The 24168-nt window shown below is 41.5% G+C and overlaps 1 protein-coding gene and 2 long non-coding RNA genes across 6 annotated transcripts in view; 2 read left to right on the forward strand and 1 right to left on the reverse strand.

Annotated features, from left to right (window-relative positions):
* Nucleotides 1-1703, reverse strand: part of TUBGCP5 (tubulin gamma complex associated protein 5) — a 24674-nt gene extending 22971 nt beyond the window's left edge. For all 3 annotated transcript variants that reach the window (XM_039388844.1, XM_027726375.2, XM_027726374.2), the window contains exon 1: nt 1414-1703. In XM_039388844.1, coding sequence (XP_039244778.1) covers nt 1414-1688 — 275 coding nt within the window. In that variant the 5' untranslated portion in view covers nt 1689-1703. The remainder of the gene's footprint in view (nt 1-1413) is intronic.
* On the forward strand, nt 1628-14115 carry LOC120324759. 2 transcript variants are annotated; one of them, XR_005566292.1, is made up of 3 exons: nt 1628-2415; nt 3919-4002; nt 4117-4641. It is a non-coding gene; the product is annotated as an uncharacterized LOC120324759 (long non-coding RNA). The 2 variants fall into 2 exon arrangements; XR_005566291.1 differs by lacking the exon at nt 4117-4641 and adding an exon at nt 14033-14115 and having other exon boundaries at nt 1630-2415.
* A 5336-nt stretch (nt 14116-19451) lies between these two features.
* LOC120324760 lies at nt 19452-24168 on the forward strand. Its single transcript, XR_005566293.1, has 2 exons — nt 19452-22100; nt 22186-24168. It is a non-coding gene; the product is annotated as an uncharacterized LOC120324760 (long non-coding RNA).

Genomic DNA, 24168 nt, shown 5'->3' on the forward strand with positions numbered 1-24168 from the left:
ATGGAAAAGGGTGGTAAGTATAAGAACTGGAAGATTTAGAACCTCACATCGGAAAGACAATAAAAAACCCAAACCAAGGATCTGCACTGAAAAGAAAAATTAAGCTGCAGGGAAGTTACTAGCGAAAATTCTTTAGTCTATTACTTAAAGTTTTAATTAATGACCCTAACAGACGCACACAAAAAATTATCAATTTTTTTTAGGCAAGTTGGGAACATCATGAATAAAAGAGGACTAGCATGCTGCATGGAAATAAACAGATGGCTCTGAGAACTACAGCACAGACACATCATCAGATTTAGCAGTACAAACCACAAGTTTCACAAACTTGAAACTAAAGAGAGTTTCTGCTACAACTTAAGGTCTCACTATTTGGAAATATGATACTAGACAATCTCAGGCTGATGTTGCAGGCAACATCATTTCTTGGACAACAATTCTGGCATTAAAAACCCTTCCTCTTCCCAACACTCTCTGTCAAAAGTTTGTTGTTCATTCTGCACGCTCTGTTTTCCTGATATATTGCTTTCAAACATAAAAAAACAAAACCAAAGAAACAATTCCTCAATCTAAAAACGAACACAGCTACACAAGCAACTGGGTAAGCAAAACAGAGGTGAGATTTGCATATTAAAACAGTTTTATTTGAGCCTATTAGTGGTTAGGATTCGCAGACGCAATGCAGTTATGCTATTGCTCCCCCAAAAACAGGCTTCATCAGCTTGAAAAATGTAAAGCAGCATCGATTTTACACCGATTAGGTATTTGCTGCATCAACTTATACAAGCACAGAAGATTCCGAAGAGGCAGCAGTTAGCAACAGTATGGGTAATTAGAAATATATAATGTAAAAGTTTCACAGATTTCGCAGAATATTCTGAGTTGGAAGGGACCCACATGGATCATCGAGTCCAACTCAAGTTGGCAGAAGACACTGAAACAATAACTGTGATAACTGAAGACAGTGTGTAAAACTTGAGTAAAGACACTTAAGGAGGCAGTGTAATTAAAGGGAAAGAGATAATATATATTACAGGTTAATAAAGACCACGTTTCTGACAAGCTCAAATAAACACCAAACACATTCTCTTCTGCAGACTGATAACGCCTCACATAAGCAGCACACCATTCTTGGCTGGAAGTTTTATCTCGATTTGGCAGTCCTCTTTACTTGCTCTACGTATAACCATAGCTTACCTCCCTCCAACAAACAAAAATTTGGAAGCCTACGTGAAAACGCCGGAAGGCGACTTTTTACAGGGCAGGAGAAAACCCCTAAAAGACTGAGATTCGAACGTGACGGAGTATCAGTCACTGACCGCTTGACAGACACTCGCGAACGCCCCGGTGCTCCCCCAGACACGGCGCACGGACACCCCGCAGGCACAGGGACCCTCCAGTGCTCCCGCTGACCTGAAGTTGGACCAGGCGAAATTGAGCGCCGCCTGGAAGCGCTCTCCGCCCAGCTCCTCCTCGGGCAGGCCGGTCACGCAGCGCACCAGGGCGCGGACGGCCCGGTCCTGCTCCTGCTCGAAGCGGCCACGGGGGCCGGGCGAGGCCGGCGGTGCCGCCATGGCCGCGATGGACGGAGGGATACGGAGGGGACAGAAGGGCGGCACCTCCGGTTGGCGACAGGGACCCACCGCCGCCTCCTCCTTCTTCTCGCGAGGCTTCCCTGCGCGGGGCATGCGCGTGGCGGGCAGCGCCGTGAGGGGAGAAGGGGTGGGCGCTGCCCGCACCCTCCGGATCGGTGCTGGGAAACGGTGTGAGGGACGCTGCGGGACCCTCCCTCGCCTGAAGAGGCACCGGCGATCCAGCCGCACTGCTGCGGCATCCCCCTGTCACGGCAATGCCACTTGTCTTCCGAAACGTCCCTACAGAGGCGGGATCACTCGGGATCAGTAATTGGCAATAACTGACAGATCACAGAATCAATTAGATTGGAAAAGACCTCTGAAATCATGGAGTCCAACCTATGACCGAACACCACCAAGGCACTAGGTGCACGCCCAGTTTTTCCTTAAACACCTCCAGAGACGGCAACTCCACCACCTCCCTGGGTAACCCATTCCATTCTTACGTGAAGAAATTCCTCCTTATGTCCAACCTAAACCTCCCCGGCACAACTGAAGACTATAATGTTTAAAGGACAATTACCCATCCAAATAAGGGCTTGTGTGTTCCTCCCTGGCTGAATTCCTGCTTTTGCACAGCTGGATAAGCCACCATTAGTGTATATTCAGCACACAGGACCTGAGCATCCAGTCAAGAGTGCAGTGGGAAACCAGTTTGTCTCAGTTCCATGTCAAACCTTTGCTAAGCAGCTTGAAACGCTTCTGTCCCTCCATGTGATTTTATAGGGCTGCAAGGACAACAGCCTGGCCATGAGATTCCTTCTGGAAAGAAACTAACCAGGTTGGTGGGAAATTATATTATTGACCAATTCCTGAAACAATCTCTCCATTGCTGCAGTTGTCCTGTCCTTCATTGTTGGGCTTTGTCCTGCTTGATCTCATCAACATAAGCCTAGCCATGATGATGATTGGGCTGTAATCCACCCCACCAAATTTTTTTATTCCTCTTCTCCATTAAGGAATATATTGGAACAATGAAAGGAGTAGCCAATAGACCAGGAGGTGTGGTAGGAAGAAGGCCTCAGAAGTGCCGTTTTGAAGCTAAAATATACCTAGTGTACCAATATAATGTGAATAATTATGTAAAAATATAGTGGTTAGTATAAAATAACATTGACATTCTTATAAGTTATGGCATATTAAGAAACACTAATAGGTTTTTACCCAGGTAGGCTACATCTTACCTTAGGGTTGAGATGCAGAACTGCAAGTGGTAGCCTCTGCACCTGCAGGCAGGATGCTCAGCATGAACATGAGGTCAGAGGGGCTCTGCTCCAGGGCCTTTCTTAAAAAGACTTAACTGGAAAAGCATTCAAAGGAAAAATCTATAAAACTTTACTGGTGTTCCTAAATCTTCTCTTCATGTTGTCTGTGTTTTCTACTTTAGATTAGCAGCAGTCTTTTTTTTTTATTTTTCAGTTGATGTAGCCAGTGTTTTGAGCCATACTTTGTTGTCCTTGGTGTTAACTGAAGGTCTGCACAGTCAGTAGACTCTCAAATGGTCTGTCCAACAGTAATTAATAGTTGGAATACAGTGGTTGCATTTAAACAAAATTTTTATATACTAAGACTTCAAGTGTTCTTTATACAATGTAACTGTGGTTATCACCCAACTCCTATATATTTAAGCATACCTCAGCTACCACTTTGATTTCAGTTCAGAGAGGAAGTTCCGGGCTTTGCAACACAACAAGAGCATGTGTGTGTCACCTGGGCTCTTTGTGATGAAAGGAGTCTGGCAGCCACCTATTTCAGCATCCCATCAGAAAAAAATAAAAACAAGAGAGATTTTTGCAATGAGAAAGATTCCACATCTTAACAGCTGCCTCGTGACAAGCTGAGTATCTTGAAACATGGGCTTTAACAACAGCACTGTCTGAAAGGTTTCCTGCTTCCCGACTGCCTCCTACGAGTCCATTTCCCCTCACACCACACCCTCAGCTGTGCAGTGAGCAACACAGTGAAACAAATCAGATCAAAAACAGTCTTGTTTCTCTTTTGCCAGGAGTTTTAACCCTGATCAATTCATTGAACCTTTCCTTTGGAGGTGTCAAGAAGTGAGGGAAGAACCACACTTCCAGGCACTGAAAACCCCCGGGCAGTGAAACTACACCCTCTGTAACTGGTGAATCAGAAATCTGTGGCTGGTTCTCAAAACAGGATACAAGGGCTTAGACAAATGTATAACATCTGTGCTGCCTTACTCATAAAAGGCTTTAATGCTACAAATGTTTTCCTTTTTTTCCCCTCATCATAAGCCTAATTTCTATTTTTGTTTTACCAGTTTACAGTAGCAAGGCTTGGTATTTGATTTCAGCTGGGGAAAGGAGTACTGGACGGGGAGAAGACATGAAGGCCTTCTCTAAAAGTAGGTTTAAACTGTTTTTGAAGTAAGATTTAATGCTAAGAAGCTTAATAGTTTACTTTATATTCTTTGATTTTCATGTGGTAACTGTCTCTTCCTGACCATCTGTCCTTCCAGGTCACACTGCTATGAACTACATGTATTTCAACTAAAGTCTTCCTTGCTCATAGTCTTAGGTCATATTTGGGAGATGTGTTCCTTTTTGTAATGTCATATAAACACCTGTATCTAGTTGCTTGTTGGAGGAGGAATTACAATGCAAATCTGTTTCCGAACTGTGTGTCCTTTAGAGAAACTGCTCTGAGCAGCTCTCGCCCACTTTTCAATCCCAATTGATGAGTCAATTTGTTGAGCAGGATTCTAAGGTAGGAGAAGGAATGCTTGGGGTGAAACACATCAAGCTGCAGGGGACCATTAAACAAGCAAGCTACCGGAGGGTCATGCTTCGTGCATGAGACCAGTCACGTCTCCCATCACTTTCATCAGTCATCTCTGTTATCAACAAAGCATTGGGAAAATTCCACAGAACAGGTGGACAGTATATTTAAAACTCTATGTTTAAAGAAGTACTTAAGATTTTAAGGTAGTTTTTTAAAAATTTTTTTGGTGTATCTATAGAAAGAATTTTTTAATAATTATCTGAAGGGGATTACAGAACACTGTTATTTATCATAAAAATGTTGCAGCTTTAACTTCCCCTTAACACCAGCTTTGGCATATATGAGACTGATATGCTGAACTATCAGTAAAGAGTAAGACCTACCTTTATATGATCATGCAAAAATTAATCCAGGTGACTGAATACCAGAGGAGGCTATAAGCTCATAATTTACAACAGAACTTACACAAAATTGCTTCTGAAAAGCAACAGGAAGATGATGTACCTAGTCTTCATCCTTAACAGGAAGGAGGTAATCTGATAACTTTCTACTACAGTAGTTTTTGAAGTGCACTATAGCTCATCACTCTCAATTCTTCATGTGATGGAGTTTCACAACTGAATATAACGTAGGACAGATTTAAAAAACTGCTGAAACTGATGTTAAGTCTGCTTTTTATAATGTTTCACACTTCCTGTTAGGTGAATGTGTGTTTAAATAGACATCTCAGGGCTTTAGTGAAGAGTATTGTTAACTGTGTGCAAGACCAATAAAGATTTGGTATGAGGTTCAGCTTAAGTCTGTGTGATCCATCCCATGAGGGCAGTAGGGGTAGAGCTGTAATACCTTGTGCTGTTTGGTTTCGTGGAAGACCCAGTCATAGGTTGTATCTCAGCTATCACTATCTCACCATGAACAGCAAATTGCTAGAACATGGAATTGTCTGCCAGAGTTGAAGAAGTGTTTGGACAATGCTCTTAAGTACATGGTGTGATTCTTGGGGCCATCCTCTGCAGGGCCAGAAGTTGGATTTTGATGATCCTTGTGGATCCCTTCCAACTCAGGATATTCTATGATTCTATGATCTCTAGTGTTACTGAATAGTTGCATTTCAACAGTCAGGCTGTAGCTTAGTGAAACTGGATCTTCTCCTCTTTGCTGAAATAATAGTGCTTTACTCTGACTTTTTAATTGGATATAGTACGTCTTCCTTCAGTAATATAGTTGCAAAGGGTGAATAGAGTTGCCCTGGCTGCAAGTTTTCTTACCTGTTTGCAAATTAAGCTGAGAAACCATTCTTTTAATCCTCCATGGGAAGTGAGCTTGACCTTCACAAATGCTAGTGAGTGTTTCAGCTTGTGGAGCTTATTACAGCCATTTATGTTCCGATTCCACTTTCTTCATTTTTCCCACCATTAAACTTCCTTAGACAGTTTTACCATATGCTGCTTTATTTTTTTTGAAAAAAAAAAAAAAAAAAAAAAAAAAAGAAGGTGCTTTCTTCTTTTATTGTACCCCTTCCAAGTAAAAATACATGATGCCATCCAGAGGGACCTCAACAAGCCAGAGAAATGGGATAACAGGAACCTCCTAAAATTCAGCTAGTGTGAAGGGGGGGAACAACCTCAGGCACCAGTACAGGCTGGGGGCTGCCCAGCTAGAAAACAGCTTTGCAGAATAAGCCCTGGGAGTCCTGGTGGGTACCAAGTTGAACATGAGCCACCAATGTGTCCTTGCCATGAAAAGGTTAATGGGTGTCCTGGGCTGCATTAGGAGGAGTGTTACCAGCAGGTTTGGGGGGGCAATCCTTCCCCTCTACCCAGCACCTGGTGTGCTGGGTCCAGTGCTGGGCTCCCCAGTATGAGCAAAGTATGGACACACTGGAGAGAGTCCAGCAAAGGGCCACAAAGATGATCAAGGGACAGGAGCATTTCTCCTATGAAGAAAAGCTGAGGTAGCTGGACTGATTAGCCTGGAGAAGTTTCAGGGGGATTTTAGCAATGTGGGTAAGTACCTGATGGAGGGAGGAAAGAAGATGGAGACAGGCTCCGCTTAGTAGTGCCCAGGACCAGAAGCAACAGGGACAAACCGAAACACATGAGGTTACTTCTGAACACCAGGAAACACTTTTTTACCGTGAAGGCAACCAAGCCATTGGCACAGTCTGCCCAGGGAGGTGGTGGAGTCTCCATCCTTTGAGATCTTCAGAAGTCATTCAGGCATGGTCCTGGCAAACTACCTCTTGGTGGCCCTGCTTGAGCAGCAGGGTTGGACCAGCTGACCTGCCGAAGTACCTTCAAACATCAGCCATCCTATGATTCTGTACCCATTATAACCTCTATCCATGACTGACCCCTTCCTATCTTCTAGCACTGTTCCACATTCACTAGGCTTTTTCCATGTCATTATAAGTTATACTTTCTCTGCTAGAACTGCAGCACAGCATGCCAGGGCGTGCACGAAAAAAACATCCAGTCATTCACCTGGGAACAAAAGAGCTCCAGAGAGATCCTTAACTCCTGTAAATTCCATAGCTCTGTGATCCTCACAGTTCACGTTAGCTGACACACTGATGTCAAGTCCTTGGCCACTGTTACAGTAGACTGCCCAGTCAGAAATGAAAAGCATGTGTTCGCTCCTGGACCTGTCTGCATTGAAGAATCTAATATGAATCAATAAAAGAGCTAGGATTTGATATTATGGTACTAGTGAGCACTCCTTGTCCTATTTGAAACAAATAAGCAGCAGTGGTGCTAGTACCCAAACACACCTCAGTCACCTGGTCCTGATTTTCTACTGCCTTCTACCTTCTGCAGTCATCTGCAACCATGCAAAGGGGAATGAAATAATACCCAGTTCTGTTTACTTGAACAGCCCTCAGAAGTTTCCAAGGGGTGCTTTTTGGAAAACATCTCTTTCTACCTCTCCAGAAAAGCCTACATAGTTCTCAATTCTTTCCAGGCATTATGCTTAAGGGAAGCTGTTTCTACCTCCTGGATGTACAAGTAATCAGCAAATCTGAAATAATTTCAGGTGTTACACTGGAATGAGCAATGCTTTGTCTATTAGACCAGAGAGCTTTCCCATTCTGAGCTGTGACAACATTAGTGTTGTTAAGGGCATTTCTTTCTATTCAGCTGAGTAATGGAATTACAGTGTGTAGCTGGGGCTCCAGTGGCGGCAGTTGGGACTGAATCCGGTTTCCAGGCAGAGAAGAAACAGTGTAAGGATGCCATTCAAGAAAAAATTAAGTACAAGAGAGTTAATTTGGCTTATCCTTGAGTTGCAGATTTCTATTGAACATAGAGTAAATTATGTAATTGATATATAATAGGCTAAATTGCAGGAAACCTGGTAATTTAATATGATTACAAACTGGATTAAAACAGGTTGAAATAATTAGAAGCAACCTTCATTTTTCATTTGAGATAATTGCAAGAAAACTGCAAGTTCCTTTATCTGTGCTGGTAGCAGAGATTAAGACAACTTTCTACCCAAAACACTGGTAATATCTTTGTCTAAAAGAAAAATGACAGCTGCTCAAAAGTTTCTCAGTAATTACCATGGGCATTCTAAGAACTGTTTTGATCCAGTGACCTTCAGAAGGATGAGAGATAGTCCAGGTGGTGAAAAAGGTAGGCAGACCTCAGAGCAGTCTAAGCAGACTTAGCCATACAACCCTGAGAAACGATATTTGTGGGGTGCTTGGTGAGAAGGAGTTTGGTGATGAAAACTGTATCAATTTGTTTGATTCTCTGTATGGTCAAGAAAGCAGAACTCTGTACTTTCTTTTTTGTACAAAGAACTGTGCTGGAGACTAAGATCCTTCATGAGTTTTCCTTTTAAAATCAAATAATCTGTTTCAAATCCCACACTTACATATTGCACAAACCTTTTGCCTCAGTGGGGATGAAATTGTGCCTGCATGCAGTTTAGTCCCACAGCTTGTGAACATCACTATAGAAAAAACACTGTTTCCATTAGATCATGACCGCAGTTTTACAGGAAAATTAGCATTTGCTTTATGCCTTGCAATACAGCTGGCTTACACATTTTGCTGAATTTAGCAAATACATCCCTCTGGAGATGCTAAGCTAGCATAAACTATAAATTATTAAGGTTTCACTAGCCCTTTTATCTAGGTGATCAGAGAACTAGGAATCTTCATCTATGTCACGATTTAACTCTACCCAGCAGCTAATCTCCACTTAGCAGCTCACTCACTTTCCCGTGGTGGAACTGGAAGAGAATAAAGTGAGAAAACTCGTGGGTTGAGATGAAGACAGTTTAATAAGTAAAGCAAAGTCCACACATGCAAGCAAAGCAAAACAAGGAATTCATTCACTGCTTCCTATCATCAGGCAGGTGTTCAGCCACCTTCAGGAAAACTGGAGTCCACCACACATAGCAGTGACTCAGGATGACAAACACTGTCACTGCAAAGAATCCCCTTTTCTTCTTCTTACCCCAGCTTTATATGCTGAGCATGACTTCATATAGTATGGGATATCCCAGTGGTCAGCTGGGGTGAGCTGTTCTGGCTCTGTTCCCTCCCAACTCCTTGTGCACTCTCATACTCCTCGCTGGCAGCGTGGGGGGCAAGGCAGAAGAGGCCTTGGCTCTGTGTAAGCACTGCTCAGTGATAATGAAAACATCCACGAGTAATCAACACTGTTTTCAGCACAAATCCAAAACACAGCCCCAAACTAGCTGCTCTGAAGCAAATTAACCATGTCCCAGCTAAACCCAGCAAAATCCAGCTGATCTATGACTGAGATACCACAAGTATGTACATTTGGGGAGCAGCAGGGGAGGATTGTTTATGTGGTTACTTATACAATTTTCCATGAGAGTTATGAGACTAACCAGAATTCGCCCACCATGACTTTTCAGAGCATTCCCAAAAAAGACACAATCAAGGAGGAAGGATTTGGGAATGGATAATAATGTTTTTTTAGCAGGTCATTCCCAAGTGATAAACCCCAGGTAGCTCTGTGGCTAGGGAAGATGTAATGCCACCTCCATGCTCAGAGGATTTCCCATTGCATAAAACAAGTCTCACTGCTTAAAAAAATACTGGGAGCCAAGGTGGCCTCAACAAGAAATCAACTTAATCTGAAGAATGCAGTGGCCTTTTGCAAAGCATGTAAGAAAGCCAGGTCCTGAAAAGTCCTGTAGATCACACCAGTAATGAAAATTGAAATGAAAATGTGAAATTAAGGTGAGAAACTGGCAAAATGTCTGGTAAAAAGAGAACTTTTAATATCCTTAAAATTACTATTAGCAGGTGGTCCAGTCTGAACAAATTATACATCAAAAATCACTGTTGTTAACTTCCAGAATTTTCATGACAGAAATCTGGCAGTGCTGTCTCAGTGATGTTGGAAGCAGAGCAAGCATTGACTCAGGGAGAACAACTCAGTGAAAGAACTACTGAAGCTTATTTGTAGACCAGAAAAAATAAAAAGCAAACATATGGTATTGAAAACTTATTTTAAAAACAGTAAAGGTGAAGGTTCTTTTGATAGCTTGCTACAGCATGTGTTCCTTGAGGCCTTTATAGATGACATATAGTGCCTAGGTAGCAATTTTAATGCAAAATTACAATTATATTAAAATCTTGTGCATATTTGGACTGGTTCTGAGTCTAATCAAAATGGTGAATGATTAAACCAGATTTTGCTCTGTGACTAATTGGTTCATAGAGCTCTACTTACTCTACTTGCATGTAAAATGCCTTGAAACTGTCCAGAGTGTGCTGCAGAAAGCCATTTCTGGAAAATCTAACAATGACTGTCAAATATACATTCCCTATTGGCTGCCAAACATAGTCGTAACACTGGCATGTCACTGGAATCTCACTGAAATGGAGAGGACCAACAGACACCTCTTCATTAGCCCACCAGTAAAAGACAGAAACACTCAATGTTTCAGCATAAAGACATGTTTCAGCATGTGAAGAGCTGCTTCAGTTTCAAAACAGCAGCTGTGAAAAGCAAAATAGGTAAAAACATGAGAGAACTACCGATAAAGCGGGGAGAATAACAGCAATAGCAAAACAGCTTAACAGGAAGCAGCAGCAGAAGACTGAAGCAAGCTTCATGAATGCAAAAGAACTGAAGAGACAAGCAGTTCCCAAAAAATATCCTGAGTTCTGTACCGAGCAGCTAAGCCTGCCACCAGCAGTGGCTGAAAGGTGCATAGTCTGCTTGCCACTTTCTACTGGTCTGACACAGGAGTGCTGCAGGTGCAGGGACATACAGGTTGGTTTCTTGCATGTCTTACTTAGAATCATAGAATCATAGGATCAACCAGGTTGGAAAAGACCTCCAAGATCATGAAGTCCAACCCTTAGCATGTAGCATGAATGGAGCTACACTGCTTTGGGGATCCAAGTCCAGAGACAAAATAGACATTTTACCATGACTCTGAACCTGAGTGAGTAACCTGAACCTGTCTGGTTCAAATAGGTTTCTACATCTAGCTCATGCAGGTATGTCTAGACCTGCGGCTGCACTAAGGAGCCCAGAAGTACAACACTAAAGTGCATCTTCATAGAGATGACATCCATAATTCCATTCCACTTATGGACTGCCTCCTTATGGACTAAGGTAGTGAGCTCTGTGTGGCAGTTTAATTGCTGCTAGGACTTCCTAGCTTGGACACAAGCTGTACTCACAGAGCTTGGCACTTGCCACTGCTCACTTTTCCAAAATTAGAAGTATGACACACCTCACCCTAACTGCAGTATTATTTCTGCACTCCTAGCCATGAAGAGGGTGACTATAGCGAGGAGCTGGATTTCTTTGGATTATCTTCATTATTATGAATGCCCATATCTGTAAAAGATATATTACTCAGTGCAAAAGACATTTCTTCTTCAAGTAAAGGACTCAAAATATATTGCTATATGCATTCCAAAACACCTGAAAGCACAGAGAAGTATTACAGGAAGAATAAGAAGAAAATAGTTTCACTTATCTATCTAGACAACGAACAGTGTATATCTAAGCAACAAACCACCTTCATAAATTAAGAACATCTCTCTCAGAAATACATGCTTTCAGTGCAGATTTCATAGCTTTTTGGTGAGGGGACATGGAAAACCTCTAGGGTGTCTATTAAAAAAGGTTGACTTATTCCAAAGTAAATGCTCCTAGAAAATCCTCAGAGAAGACACTTCTCACAACGTCAAGAATTCTAAGTAGGACAAGCCCACATCAGCATCAAGCACAGCAAGACAATTGAAAGACAGATTTAGGACACCATCAACATGACTTCCATAACAAGTGATAATATGGATGCCATCTGGAAATCACAGAAAAGGAGTTGGATATGGATGAGCTTCTGTCAAAGTTAATCTGTACTTTTTTTCTGCTATTTTTTGTGCAAAATTTTTCTAGCTGTGATTATTTTTATATAATAAAAATTCACTTACTCAGTTTCTGTCTTAGCATGCTTATGGGTGGAGGACTTCTGAGAATTAAGGGCTTTGGGGGAGCGAATGTTTAGTTCTGCAAGGTTTCAGAGAAAGGTTGTAAGCTGGCTGGCATTGCCATTGTTTGCCATGATGTATCCTGAGAATTTTGAAACAACTTTTTCTCTGCCATGAACAGCAGAAAAGCTGTAAAAGGTTTGCAGGTTCCAGAGTATATTGCAGGTTGTTCTTATGATCAGGTATACATTAGTAACTTGTACTCCTATAGGTCCCATAAGGCATACGAGTACTTAACATGTCTGAAGACAAGTCATTCCTGCCCTGCCTGGTTGCATGTGCATGAATTTCCTTCTGAGGCTGGCACACCTGGGTAATTTCATTGGGCTTAGTTCTGCTTCACTGGGATGACACTCTAATCCTTTTAAGGAAGAGCACCTCATTTTGTCACTTCCAAATTCACAAGCCCCTTCAAACTTGTCATCTTTCTGTCAGCAAAAACAGGAACCTACAAGCTACACTCAGAGGACTCCCCAGCTTATCATAGTTACTCGTTGTCTAAAGCTACTTATGAGCTATATTTCTTGTTCGCATTGGAACGGTCGTAAAATAAGTAGCTGTTGAGGCCTGCAATATAGAAACTTTATGTGCCCAGAGTCTCATAAATTCAAGTCCTAATTAAGCTCTTTGTCATAAGGGAGACATTTGCACGAGGTAATTGACCTGTCTATTGGTAAGCTGACACTAACAGAGGGCAGGCCAGGTGACCAGCCCGGGCTCTCCAAAGACCCGTGGCAGATCACAAGCTAATGTTATCTAAAATGGTGTTTCACAAACTGAGGAGTCATAAATTAGGACTGTGTTTAGAACTTAAGTGTCATGACTGTGGGATACAGGATGTCTCCAGAAGTGTGTTTATATTCAGCTGAATTGCCAGTGTGCCAAAGAAATTCATCAGAAAAGCTTTGCTGTAAACAGCAAGCTGTAGCTTGGGGGATAGTGCCAGGGCATACAGCTTGTCAAGGGAATCAGCTCGTGACTCCAGCCAGCTGCAGACATGTTCTGGCAGCTCTTGCCTGAACAAAATAAGGAGAGGACTTTGGGAATCACCCGGAACACAGCCAGCCAATAAAGATTGTGGTCGCTCTGTTACTGTTTGTTTGTTTTCTGTATCTACTTGCTAGTTTCTTAATTTGTATTACTTTTCATCTGGTCATGTAGCAACTGTCACATGGCTTGGTAAATACTTTCAGCAGGAGCTGGCAATAGCTCAGGTGGCCTGACTTCAGAGGAGACCAATATAACAAACATCCACTAATTCGCACCTATGTATTAAGTCACACATGCTTAAATTAGACTCTGTCCTGCTACTTTCTGAAAGGAAGTTGTGCTAGAAGCTGTGAAAGAAGCGTTACCTTCTAAGCAAGTCAAACTAGGAGAGAAGCCAGCCTAATAGTGGCTAGATAAAACATGAAATGTCAACACACAAAAGAAAAAAATAAGAGGAAAAGTGTTGGTAACAAAGAGCAAGAAAATCAAGAAAATTAGTCAGCAATGCAATGAAGTTGTTGACCAAGAAGCAGATGGCAATAAATTGGGGCACTTTCTGAGAATCATAGAACTAAGATAAGGAAGCTCACCACTGAGAAATATAATGATTTGATACCTGAGGGTAAATACAACTTTTTCCAGGTACTCAAAACTTGAAAAAGTTCTAATGAAAAAAACCGGAGTTGGTCATTTAAACAAATGCAGAAATTGAATTCTTGTGTACAAAACACAATAAAGTTAATGCTACAACAACACAAAAGCAGGGGCGAGGGAGAAGCAGGGAGCGGCTGAGGAGTGCTTTGCTTTACTGAAAGTGGGTCTCCAGCACAAACCAGCAGTAGCCCGGCCCACGCTGCACAGGCCCAGACATGGATCTCTCATATTGGATCTGCTCTCTGTGTAGGCAGGAGTCAGAGAGAGCCTGCCTGAGGGCAGGAAGAGAATCTTGCATCCTCCAGAGTAAGGGTATGAACCCAGTGGGACACTTACAGTTAAAAATACTGGACACTTCCTCACATGAACAGGAAATACGCTCTCTCTTGCCAGAGAGCAATTATTCAGGTTAAGTGCACAAGCTGCATCTGGGATGGAGATATTGCTCAGTGTATTTAGCAAATTAAGTTCTTTCAAGGACATACAAATTGAAACAGATTGCTCTTATTTAAAGGGTGATGAGAAAGGAAGAAGCACTGCACTCTGTTCTTCATCAGTCAGAAAAAAGTGACTTGGCTGGAAGAGGCAAGTAAATTACTGAAGGTATGCCTAACTTATGAGTGTAAGTAGGAATAGATATACCTGAAGTGTGATAGGATCCCATTTCCACTTTGCCCCCCAAGAGATTTCTTGGCCTGTGCTGTATATGGACAATACACAGAGGCCCTTTTGATTTCTTTAAGGACTCCCAGTAAGCAAACACTGGATTTGAAGATGCATGGGAAAAGTCTGCCATCATCACTTAGTTGCGTTTTCAAAACACTTATAAAACGTGAACTAGTTCAGACAGGGTAATGCAGATTCAACCCAGTCCTTATGGGTGAGATTTTCAAGTTCAGCAGTAAGCCAGGAGACAACAAAGAGCGTATAATAGAGCTGTGTCAGGAGAGTTTAAAAGATGAATACAAAGATGAGAGGTGAGGATAAATCTGCTCAGATTTGACATTCCCAGTGCAGACTTCTGCTTTGGCATTGGGCTCTCTTTGTAGTCAACTGAGAGCAACAGATGTTTCTGGGCATGACTCATCCCATTTGAAACCTGTTACTAGTGCTAGATTAAACAAACTGCACCTTGAGGTTGCCACTTTCTGTCCAGTGACTGAGGACGATAGACAGGGTGATCTGCTCAGTTGTAAATGCTTCCAACATAGATGTATAAAAGCAAGTTAGAAGATGAAGTGGCTCTTGGACTAGAAGACTTCCAGAGGTCCCTTCAGTCTCAACCATTCTGTAATTCTGTGAAGCCCAGGCCAAGTGCCAACATGTAAAAGCGGAGCAGTAAAAGGCTGCCCCTCAGGGCATGTACCCAAACTAGCTGCGTGTCCAGTCATTCACAGAATTTGAAATGAAAACAGGATAGTCATGATGGGTCAGTGATACTGTCACTTAATTTACTCATCTGGGTGAAAAAATGCTAATTTTGACAAGATAGGACATGCAGAGGTTCATTAAGTGATTTTCAGGAAAGCAAAACAAAACTTACTGAAGGGTCTGTCCGGTTACAGACAACCCTAGCTTTGTTAAGATATTGATCTGTGTGCCATTGGCCATTTTCAAGAAGAGATCAGCTTCTGAAACTGACTCTTGTGAACAGAATAAACAAGTTTTTATTTTCTGAGAGTTAGCCAATTACTGAATAATAATTTTTGTTATCCTTTTGTGACCAGAGCAACAGATGCCGAACTGATGTCCAAGCCACTAAGGAATATAAAGTGCCTTGGGCTGGGGGGAATAAACCTGCATCATGGCTGGGCTTCGCGAACGAAGATTTAGGAGGGCTCTAACCACATTTGTTACAAGCGCGCTGGTGGCTGATGAGGCCAATACGAGATAGACATGTCCGATTGCAAAAGGCACAGCAGAAAGACTCCTTAGGTGGTATATTCTGCAAGACACGATTCTTTCTGTGCTGTCTTTTCTCCTCGAGAGTGATCCTGCGTGCTTTCTCAAAGGAAACAGCAGCGTTGTAGATGGTGTGTCTCCAGGCCTCCCGATTGGAGGCCAGAGTAGACCAGTTAGACCAGTTAGACCAAACATGCAGCTGACATAGGAAAAGGGAAAGATGGAGGCCTGCAACAAAAATGGCATGTTTCTGAGGAGATTGTGATGGCCAAAGAAGCAACTTGGAAAAGATCACCTTATTTGCCTGAAAGCCTCATTCTGCCACTAGCTTCTGGGAATAGATTAACTCAAAGGAGTAAGTGTAGTCATCTCCAATCCATTTATGAGTCTGAGGTTAAAGTGGGCTGGTAGGGTGTGAAGAAATACAGAGGTGTGAGGAAAAGAAAGCGCTCCTCTCTGACTGCTGTCAGATACAGCATCTAACTGCCCATAGGTTGACTGCATTACAGAGGAAATGTAATACCCTTTGTAATCACCATAGGATTTGGGTTTCAGTATTCTTTAGGTTTGTGTTTTAATGCAGTTGGCTAGGTCTTCCAGGAACACCTTGACATATGATGGCCATAATTCCCTCCCCAAAAAAACACCCTTAAAATGTCCTCCATACTTTTAATGAACTTGGAAAAAAACCCTAGAAATAACCTTTATCATATCTCCAAAACACTGCTAAGCACCAGCAAGTGTCTTGAACAGGTGGATATCCATGGCAGCTGTCTTGGATTAAATGGCTACTCAAAAGAAGGAGAGTTTGTATTGCTTTATATGCCCTTTCTCTTTTTAGCACTTGCAGCCCTGAGGACTTTATGAGTAAACCCAAGGTAACTATTTGGGATTACAGTGACAATGAATAAAGAATTTGTTTACCTGATTCCCCCACCCCATCAAACCCACCTACCATGCTCAAGAGCTATAGCCCTCTCTGGGCTGCAAGGTGAGGTATGCATTCACCTCCTCAACACAGTTTTCCTTCTGGTGGTCAGCATTCCTTTCCAATTCATATATTAAAAATGTACATTTACTAAGGAAATAAATTTTGTAAACCAAGCCAGAAAAATGACTGAGAGAAAATTGAAAACAGAAAGAGAAGGAAAACCAAACATCAGCATTCTTGTTGACTATTGAAACTACTCCTTGTCTGACTCCAAAACAGGTAGAGAGAGAAAGATGGATGCCGTAGGTTGGCATTGGCAATTTTATATTCAACCTTGTTATTGCTTTCCTAATATAGTCAGTTCACAAGGGATCTGATTCTCCATTTTGCTATCCAGTTTCAAATCAGGTAATCATGGAAGGTAATACCTGTATATTTTACTGTGCTAAATGAAGCAAATTGGCTTATGTGACAAGAAAGTAGACGATCTAACAGGTGTATTTACTTTAATATTTTAGGATAGTCTTGCTTAATTTTTTAGTTCCTCACAGAAATATTTCCTCAAGTTCTGAGCCAAAGGAACATGCCATGTTCACGACAGCCAACAATCACTGAAGGAGCAGTCGGCATTTCCAAATCCCATGTGTGAGATGAGTTAAGGAGCAGAAGCAGATGTCACAGCATAACCGATGTGAACCAGGAGTAAGTCTTATAAATGGGCACTTCTGTGCAAAACATCAGCAGTCACTTTGAAGTACACTGTCCCATATCTTGCAATGCCTCCAGACTATCTGATCCTGCCCTGAACAAGCACAGTGTCTCCAGGTTTGTCCAGTGAATCTTCTGATGTTTGGTGCTCTCAACTCTAAAATCACTCATATACAGTGAGGAAAAAAAAACTCAAGAAAATCTTTGCTGGTAAAAGCATTGCAGGAGGAGCTCACAGCCCAGAAACTATAAAAGTAAAAATTTTGAAATTAACAGATGCTTTGTTTCAGCACACTTTTAGGGTCTCCATTATTTAGTTGGTTTTCCATCTCATCCCAAAGCATATCTACATGTTTGGTCGTTTCTTTCCCTCTGGGATTTGCTGTAATGCTGTCAGCAATTACGAGCATTATGGGTGCTAGGCCACATTTATGCATTCTCAGCATCTCAGCCCTTTTCACCTTCTGGAAGTGGGGCCTGTCCCCTTCTCCCCAGGAATTGTTGTGGACTCTCTCCTGGGCTTGCACAGCCACCAGCTTCCTCTTGGCTGAGCTCAGACTTACTACTCCATTCCCTCACTTCCATACATTACTCACTCTTTTAATTTTTTACTCTCTGCTTTCTGTGCTGCCTGCAGTTGCTTTGAGCAAATGAAAAATAAAAAAACAAGGATGGTAGGTACTTTAAATGGAGTGCCCCCAGATTTGCCCCTCAAGTGAATCCTGCAAAAGTTAGCCTGCATGACTGTTGTAAGTGCAGCTGCTGCCACAGGAGCCTGGAAGAGCCAGCCCTGTGACCCATTTTAAACACACAGTCCCTGATTCATGGCAGAAATCTCATTATAGACATTTATTTTTTTTAAGAACTGGTGAGCAGCAGGTAGCAGCATATCTTCAAATTAAATCCAGTTCAATAAATAGCACAAAATTAAATGATTCAAGGTCTGGTGTGCCTTGAGCTATACTTAAGCCCTGTGCATGATTAACAGATTAGAATGCAAAAAAAAAACAACCAGCTTAATCTGTCCGCTGCAGAGATACTTTTATTCCTCTGTGCTGCAAATTGTTTTATCTCTAGATACTACACCAGTCAAGCTCTGCCTGTAGGCCTGAGCAGATGGTGTGGCTAGAGGAGCACCGAATTTCCAATTTATCCTGAAACCTGGATATTTGTGTTGTGTCCTTTTAATGATAATACTCTTTTCAATTTTTGCAAAAAGCTATGTATTTGTCTGTATTTTATTCATTACAGTAGTATTCCCAATCAAGATCAACACAAACAAATGCTGAGAGGCTCAGACTGGTCCCAGGCCATGCAGTAATTCAGTATAAAAGAAAAGGTGATGGCATTCAGATAGCCCAAATCCTATTCTAATGCTTCATCTGTAACAACACACTATCTGCTATGTGGATGTCACTTACCATTCTTTGAATTAGCACTTTTAAATCGTAAATGTTCCTCATAATTAACTTCAATTAATTAACAAAGCTGGCATTCCCAACCTTTATTCTCTTAAATGGAGACCGCTTTTATTTTTTTATAAGGCTGCATAGCTGTATGACCACACCACTGCACTTAAAAGCAACTGAAATAGGTTAATATAAAACTCAATGCAAGAGAATACAAGTTCTTCTGGTGCAGCAGGACCATGTTTGCCTTTCAGCAGATACAGAGAGATGAACATGCTCAGTCTGTCTCAGGATGAAGCCGTTATATACTTGCAATATTACATATGCTGTGCATGGCACTGATGACAAAGAGTATCGGGCACACATTGAGACTATGCTCAGGTCTCAGTTAGGAATATCAGTGATATTCCAGGCTTAGGTGCTTGGAATATCACTGCAAAGTTTTTGGTACTTAAATAACCAGAAAATCACTATCATCATTTGCATTTCATAGCTGAAACTCACTTAAATGCTGGGGCATATCAGAATAGCAATGAGACACATTGGCATATTCATGTATTTTTAAATATGAAAAATCCCACCCTGCTGTAGCAGGTGATGTTTTGCAGCCTGCTCTGATACCCTCCTTCATTTATGCCAGCTACTTTTAGCAGATTTTTTTCTGCCAAAGTGCCTGAACGAATTAGAAAGCTGCTGGCACAGGGGATTTTTCAAATTGAGCAGTGGAATTTTAATTTAGTAATTCTCTTAAATGACCAATGTAACACCCTCAAAGCCCTATGTGGGCTTATAAGCTACATGACCAAGTCAGTCTTGCCTCAGGTACAAAATCCCAATGACAATCAGACTGCACCAGCTGTAAAAGCATTGTTGCCTAGTGAGTGCCACAGCAGGGGGATGGCAAGTCACCTGCAGCTGCTGAGGCACAGGCTTATATGAGAAGACAAAAGCTGTCCTAGGAGTAGGTTTATATGTAAAACAGTTTCCTTTCAGTAAGCCTTCGTGCAGATTTCCTCTATTAAGATTTCAGAAATGAGTCAGGTGATCCATGACCCAGTTTCAAAAAGGAAAGTTACCCCAACCTGCTAAGTTACCATGAGCAAGTATAGTCATCTGGCTTTAGGTACTACTAAAGAAAAGCAGAGCTGATTAAATAAATAATTTGTTCTTTGTGGTAAATTTTCAATGAATTGATGTTTGAGCAACTAGCTTTGTTGTGTGTTAGAGGTTTTTTCCTAACAGTGATTTCTGTAGTGACTTCTATTAAAACAAAGGCAATGTGGTTTTAAGATCATTCAGTGTGGTAAGGGTATGTTGAGAATTTAAAAACCTGTTTGTATGTGTAATACTACTTTTCTGAGGAAATATTTCAGAACAGCGGTGGTCTATAATGTTGAAAACTGTGGGCACTTTTTCTGTTGCTTCTATAAAAATAACGGCATTTTTAGTGCTCTTCGTCAAATTCAAGTGGCTATGACTCTTATATGTACCTGATTGATCTGTAAATCTTGGAGGTTGGATTGTGTAAAACTCCTAAAAAAGTAATCAAGCGAGTCTGAGAGATCGGATGTTTGAGGAAAGACTGATTTTCCAGACTCTCCAGAACAGAAAAACATGGGAAAACATCTCAGTGTCAACAGCTAAGCCTTTCAGATGCTCTCCAGTTCACCCTGAAGCAGCAAGAAAACATCATTTTATATGATGAGCTCACTGTCTGCAGTGCCAGACTCTGCCCTTCCAGAATCCTGAGGGCTGGGGAAAGAGTTGGTGAGCCCCCATCTTTTATTTTTAGTCATTTATTATCACTGCCAAAGGGATATCTATCCCCATGTTCTTACTCTTTTTTTGTTGCAACGAGGGTAGTGACAGCTCTGCGCATGTCAGGTCTGAGGCCCACGTCTGTACGCAGCCCAGCCAACATATCAGCAGCCAAAGAGACACGGCCAAAAAGATTAGCCACAAAAATCTCACAGATGTTCAGACCTGTCAAATTTGTTGTGAATATGCAGATCAGCTGGGCTCCTGCAATTGGTCTGCATATGTCCAGCAAGCATTAGCCCAACTAACCATTTTAGATTTATCCAGGATGCCTGGAGAGGCAACTGTGGGCCACCAGAAGTTCAAAGAGTGCAGAAGCTCCGAGTACATTGGCAGTGCTCCAGTCAGAGCTACAGGGAGGTCCTGAGTTGCACAGAACAATTTTTAGAGTTGAATGCTGTAGGACTGGGGGAGGAAAAAAAAAGCTGTCAGTAAGGCCAATGACAGGAAGGTGTAGATGAGAAAATTTTCCCCAGATTTAAGATGACCCTAAATATTTTTGTAGAGAGAGTCTCTGAACTATTATATGCACCTAAAATAAGCTAGAGATTTGAGACTGTAATTTGCTCTTGTTTAAGTAATGTTTGTTAAGACACCTGTTGAAACTATTTTGCTCATCTTCTTATTATAAAAGCTTTGTGATAGTAACGTAAGAATAATAGGAATAATCCCATCTTCACAACAAAGACTAAAGGGAGATTTGTAACTGATTTAATTTTATTGTGTTTCAACCTCTAAATACATCTTTTTATGTCAGAAATACATAACAAATCACATTTCTGTCAATAGGAAACACAGGTAACATGAGTACACCACTCTATCAAACTGAAACCATAGCTGTTTCCTGTTGATAAGCTTGCAGCTGCATCCAGACCTTGGATCCAGAAGTGCATCCTTCCAAGGATGTTGCTTCTGGACTGATTTAGGCTGACATAGAAAGGGATAAGAGCAGACAAAGTTAATATGAGCAGAACTGCAAGGTGCAGATGGGGAATACCCTTTCTGGTTTTAAGCAATTTGGTTTAGTCTGTCATAAAACTTGCATTATTCAAAGAGACACTGAGAAAATTAGTTCTTTTTTATTCCTAAACTTCAAAATTATGCATCTTAAAATGATAATAGAAAGACAGCAGTTGAGTTTGATTGGCAAATTAATTGAGATTGAAATATGAGCCATGTGCTGTTTAATTTGTCCTGTTTTTTTCCTAAACTGAAACAGAAAAACATACTTTTTATTTTAAAATCTGTTCCTGCTTTTCCTTTCCTTCAAATACTGTTCAAGATGTTTTGAATTACAGTGAAAATCTATGTATTTTTGCAGCTGAGGAGATTTTGATTTACCTACTGACTGCTGATGAGGGTACTGATGACTGACAAACATCCATCATTTGAAAATTTGAGACATCAATATAATCTATTAAACATATCAAATTATTTTAAATTTCTTGTCTGTCTTCTCATTTAATGGCAGCAGAAATTGAGACAGACAGCATTCAGCAAAGCCACAGTTTGGTGTTGACATCAGTTTTACTTTCATCATGAGACAGTTGGAGGTATCGCCATTTAAATCAGAAAAGATATTAAATGCTTTCTACTTGAGCATGTTGTTGGACAGAAGGAATTTGTGCCTGAGACAGTAACACTCCATCCTGCAACATGCTGAGCTGGAACTCAGATCACAGCTCTTATATGGGCCATGCAGAGAAGGAAAACAGGTTTCCTGAAACAAACCCAGATAATTTTAATTACTTTAATTGTTTTTGCAGGATTCTTTTAAAGAGAAGCTCAATTTTTAGGACTCCCACAGGATAAAGGTAAAGCAACAAAGTAAATAGACACAGGGCATCTTAGATCCAGACAAGATATTTAAGCAAAGTGATCTATTTGACTTCCTTGCAGAATAACTGTTGGACTTCCTCAGAGGAATAAGGATGGCACTGAGCAATCTCTAGGCATCATCTGAACCCTTGAAGTCAGTAAAGCCAAACTACTGTGAAAAGTGGTGATTTAGATTTCCCTGTGAAACCTTTTTGATGGTACTGTTAGGTGTGGTACATCAAAGCCCAAGATACTCTTGTATGAAGGTAGTTCATACTGGAAAGAAAAAAAACCAAACAGTTTTATAAGAGCAATAAACAAAATGGATCAAGAATGAAGCAAGTGACATTGAAGAGTTTCTCAAAGTATCAGGCATGGCTAGATTGACTGATATCCTTGAAGACTGCCAGTAAGTCAGGACACCAAGGTCCAGGACAGGTCGAGGAGGGCCACGTACTCCTTACAGAGTCTACGTTTCTAGGAGGTGTCTGTCAAGAGATGACTTAAACCACAGCCTCAAAGAAGGTCCCCAGTGCTCATCAAATGAAAATATGCTATGGCTGAGTTACTCTGCAGGAGAGGTGATACCACTGCTAAGAAACACCTTTATTTCAAGTCATTCTGTAGATATGAACTTGGGTAAAACCTGTTTCACTAAGACCAAGTGGATAAAAACCCCAAATACCTGAAATGTAAAGGGGCTGTTTAGCCCCATGGTTCTGCTCAGTTTGGAAGCAGGTGTGACTCTTCATGTGAAGTTGTTTGACTTAGACCCAATACTCAAGAAGACATCCCATCCACTTGGCAAAACAGCTGTGTGTGCATTGAAGAGACTCAGAGAAGATACCCCCTTGCCATGTTTGTGTTATGCTTACAAGGGGATATACAGACAATAATCCACTTGTATGTTTCTATTCTTTTACAACTATGAGTGAGTACAGGTGGGAAGGTCTGGTTGTTACATCAGCAAGTCAGCTCAGATGTAGGTGGGTGTCCAGCACGTTGCTCAAAGTGACTCTTGGCAGACATGAAAGCCAAAGGTGCAGAAAATTGTCAGTTACAAAGTGCTAAGGCCCTAAAGGAACCCACTGTCCTTTCCCAGTCCCACAGTGCTCCCCCCACCCTCCCATTGCCCAGAATCCCATTTCAGCCCAGTCCAGCCCCATCAGTCAGGAAAGGTCCAAATCAGAGTTACCTTGCTTGAGGTAACTTACCTTCATCAGAACTCAGATGGAGGCAGCCAGGGCAACAATTTCAAATACTTTAAATATTAGAAAATTTAGTAGAATTTTCTGCCTGTTTTACCAATAGTCTTAGTAGTCTTGCAGTGTTTTCAGGGGGTGCTTCCCAATGGCAGGTTGAAGGAGAAATCACACAAAAAAACTCCCCGCCCAGTCAAACCACAAAGTATGGCAATATGTAAAGTAGGGGCATTTCACCACAGTACCAAAACAAACATGAACAGTCCTCTGTAGCTCTTGTCTAGGCAGCTGCTTCAGCTTCAAATGGAACAATATTCTTCCCTAGAGGTTGGGTGACTAGATCATCCAGCAAGAGGATAAACAAAAAAAACCCCATAGGTAAGAGGACTGAATATAGTGAAGGAAGGACAAAAGAAATATCAAACAAGAACAAATACAGCAAAAGACACTACAACAAAGTTTCCTGTAAGCACAGCAGAGGTATAGGGAGTTTGAAGACATGCTCCAGCCTTGGCCATTCCTCACGTCCAGCAAGCTGGAGCAGCCTTATTAGACCTGCTCGGCCCTACCACCAGCAATGCCTACATGCTCTTCTCCACACAGCCAAGTCCAGCAGCTAATAAATTGTGTGTGAATTGTGTGGACAGAGGATAATTCCAGAAGGTGCGGAACTCAGGTTTTCCCAGAATATTTCCATAGTCAGCCCAAAGTCAATAGGTGGAATGAGCAGGAATTTCTTCTGGGAGAACCTGAGGAGTATTGCAAAAACTGTACTGAGATCCGCTTAAAGTTTTCAGGGTGCATTTAAATATTTTCTGTTTGAGCTATATGGTTGAAATAAATTTGTGCAGCAGCTCTGTAA

This window comes from Pipra filicauda, unplaced genomic scaffold, assembly GCF_003945595.2.
Source record: "Pipra filicauda isolate LSUMZ 115617 unplaced genomic scaffold, ASM394559v2 scaffold68_size4259465_pilon, whole genome shotgun sequence".
NCBI lineage: Eukaryota > Metazoa > Chordata > Aves > Passeriformes > Pipridae > Pipra > Pipra filicauda.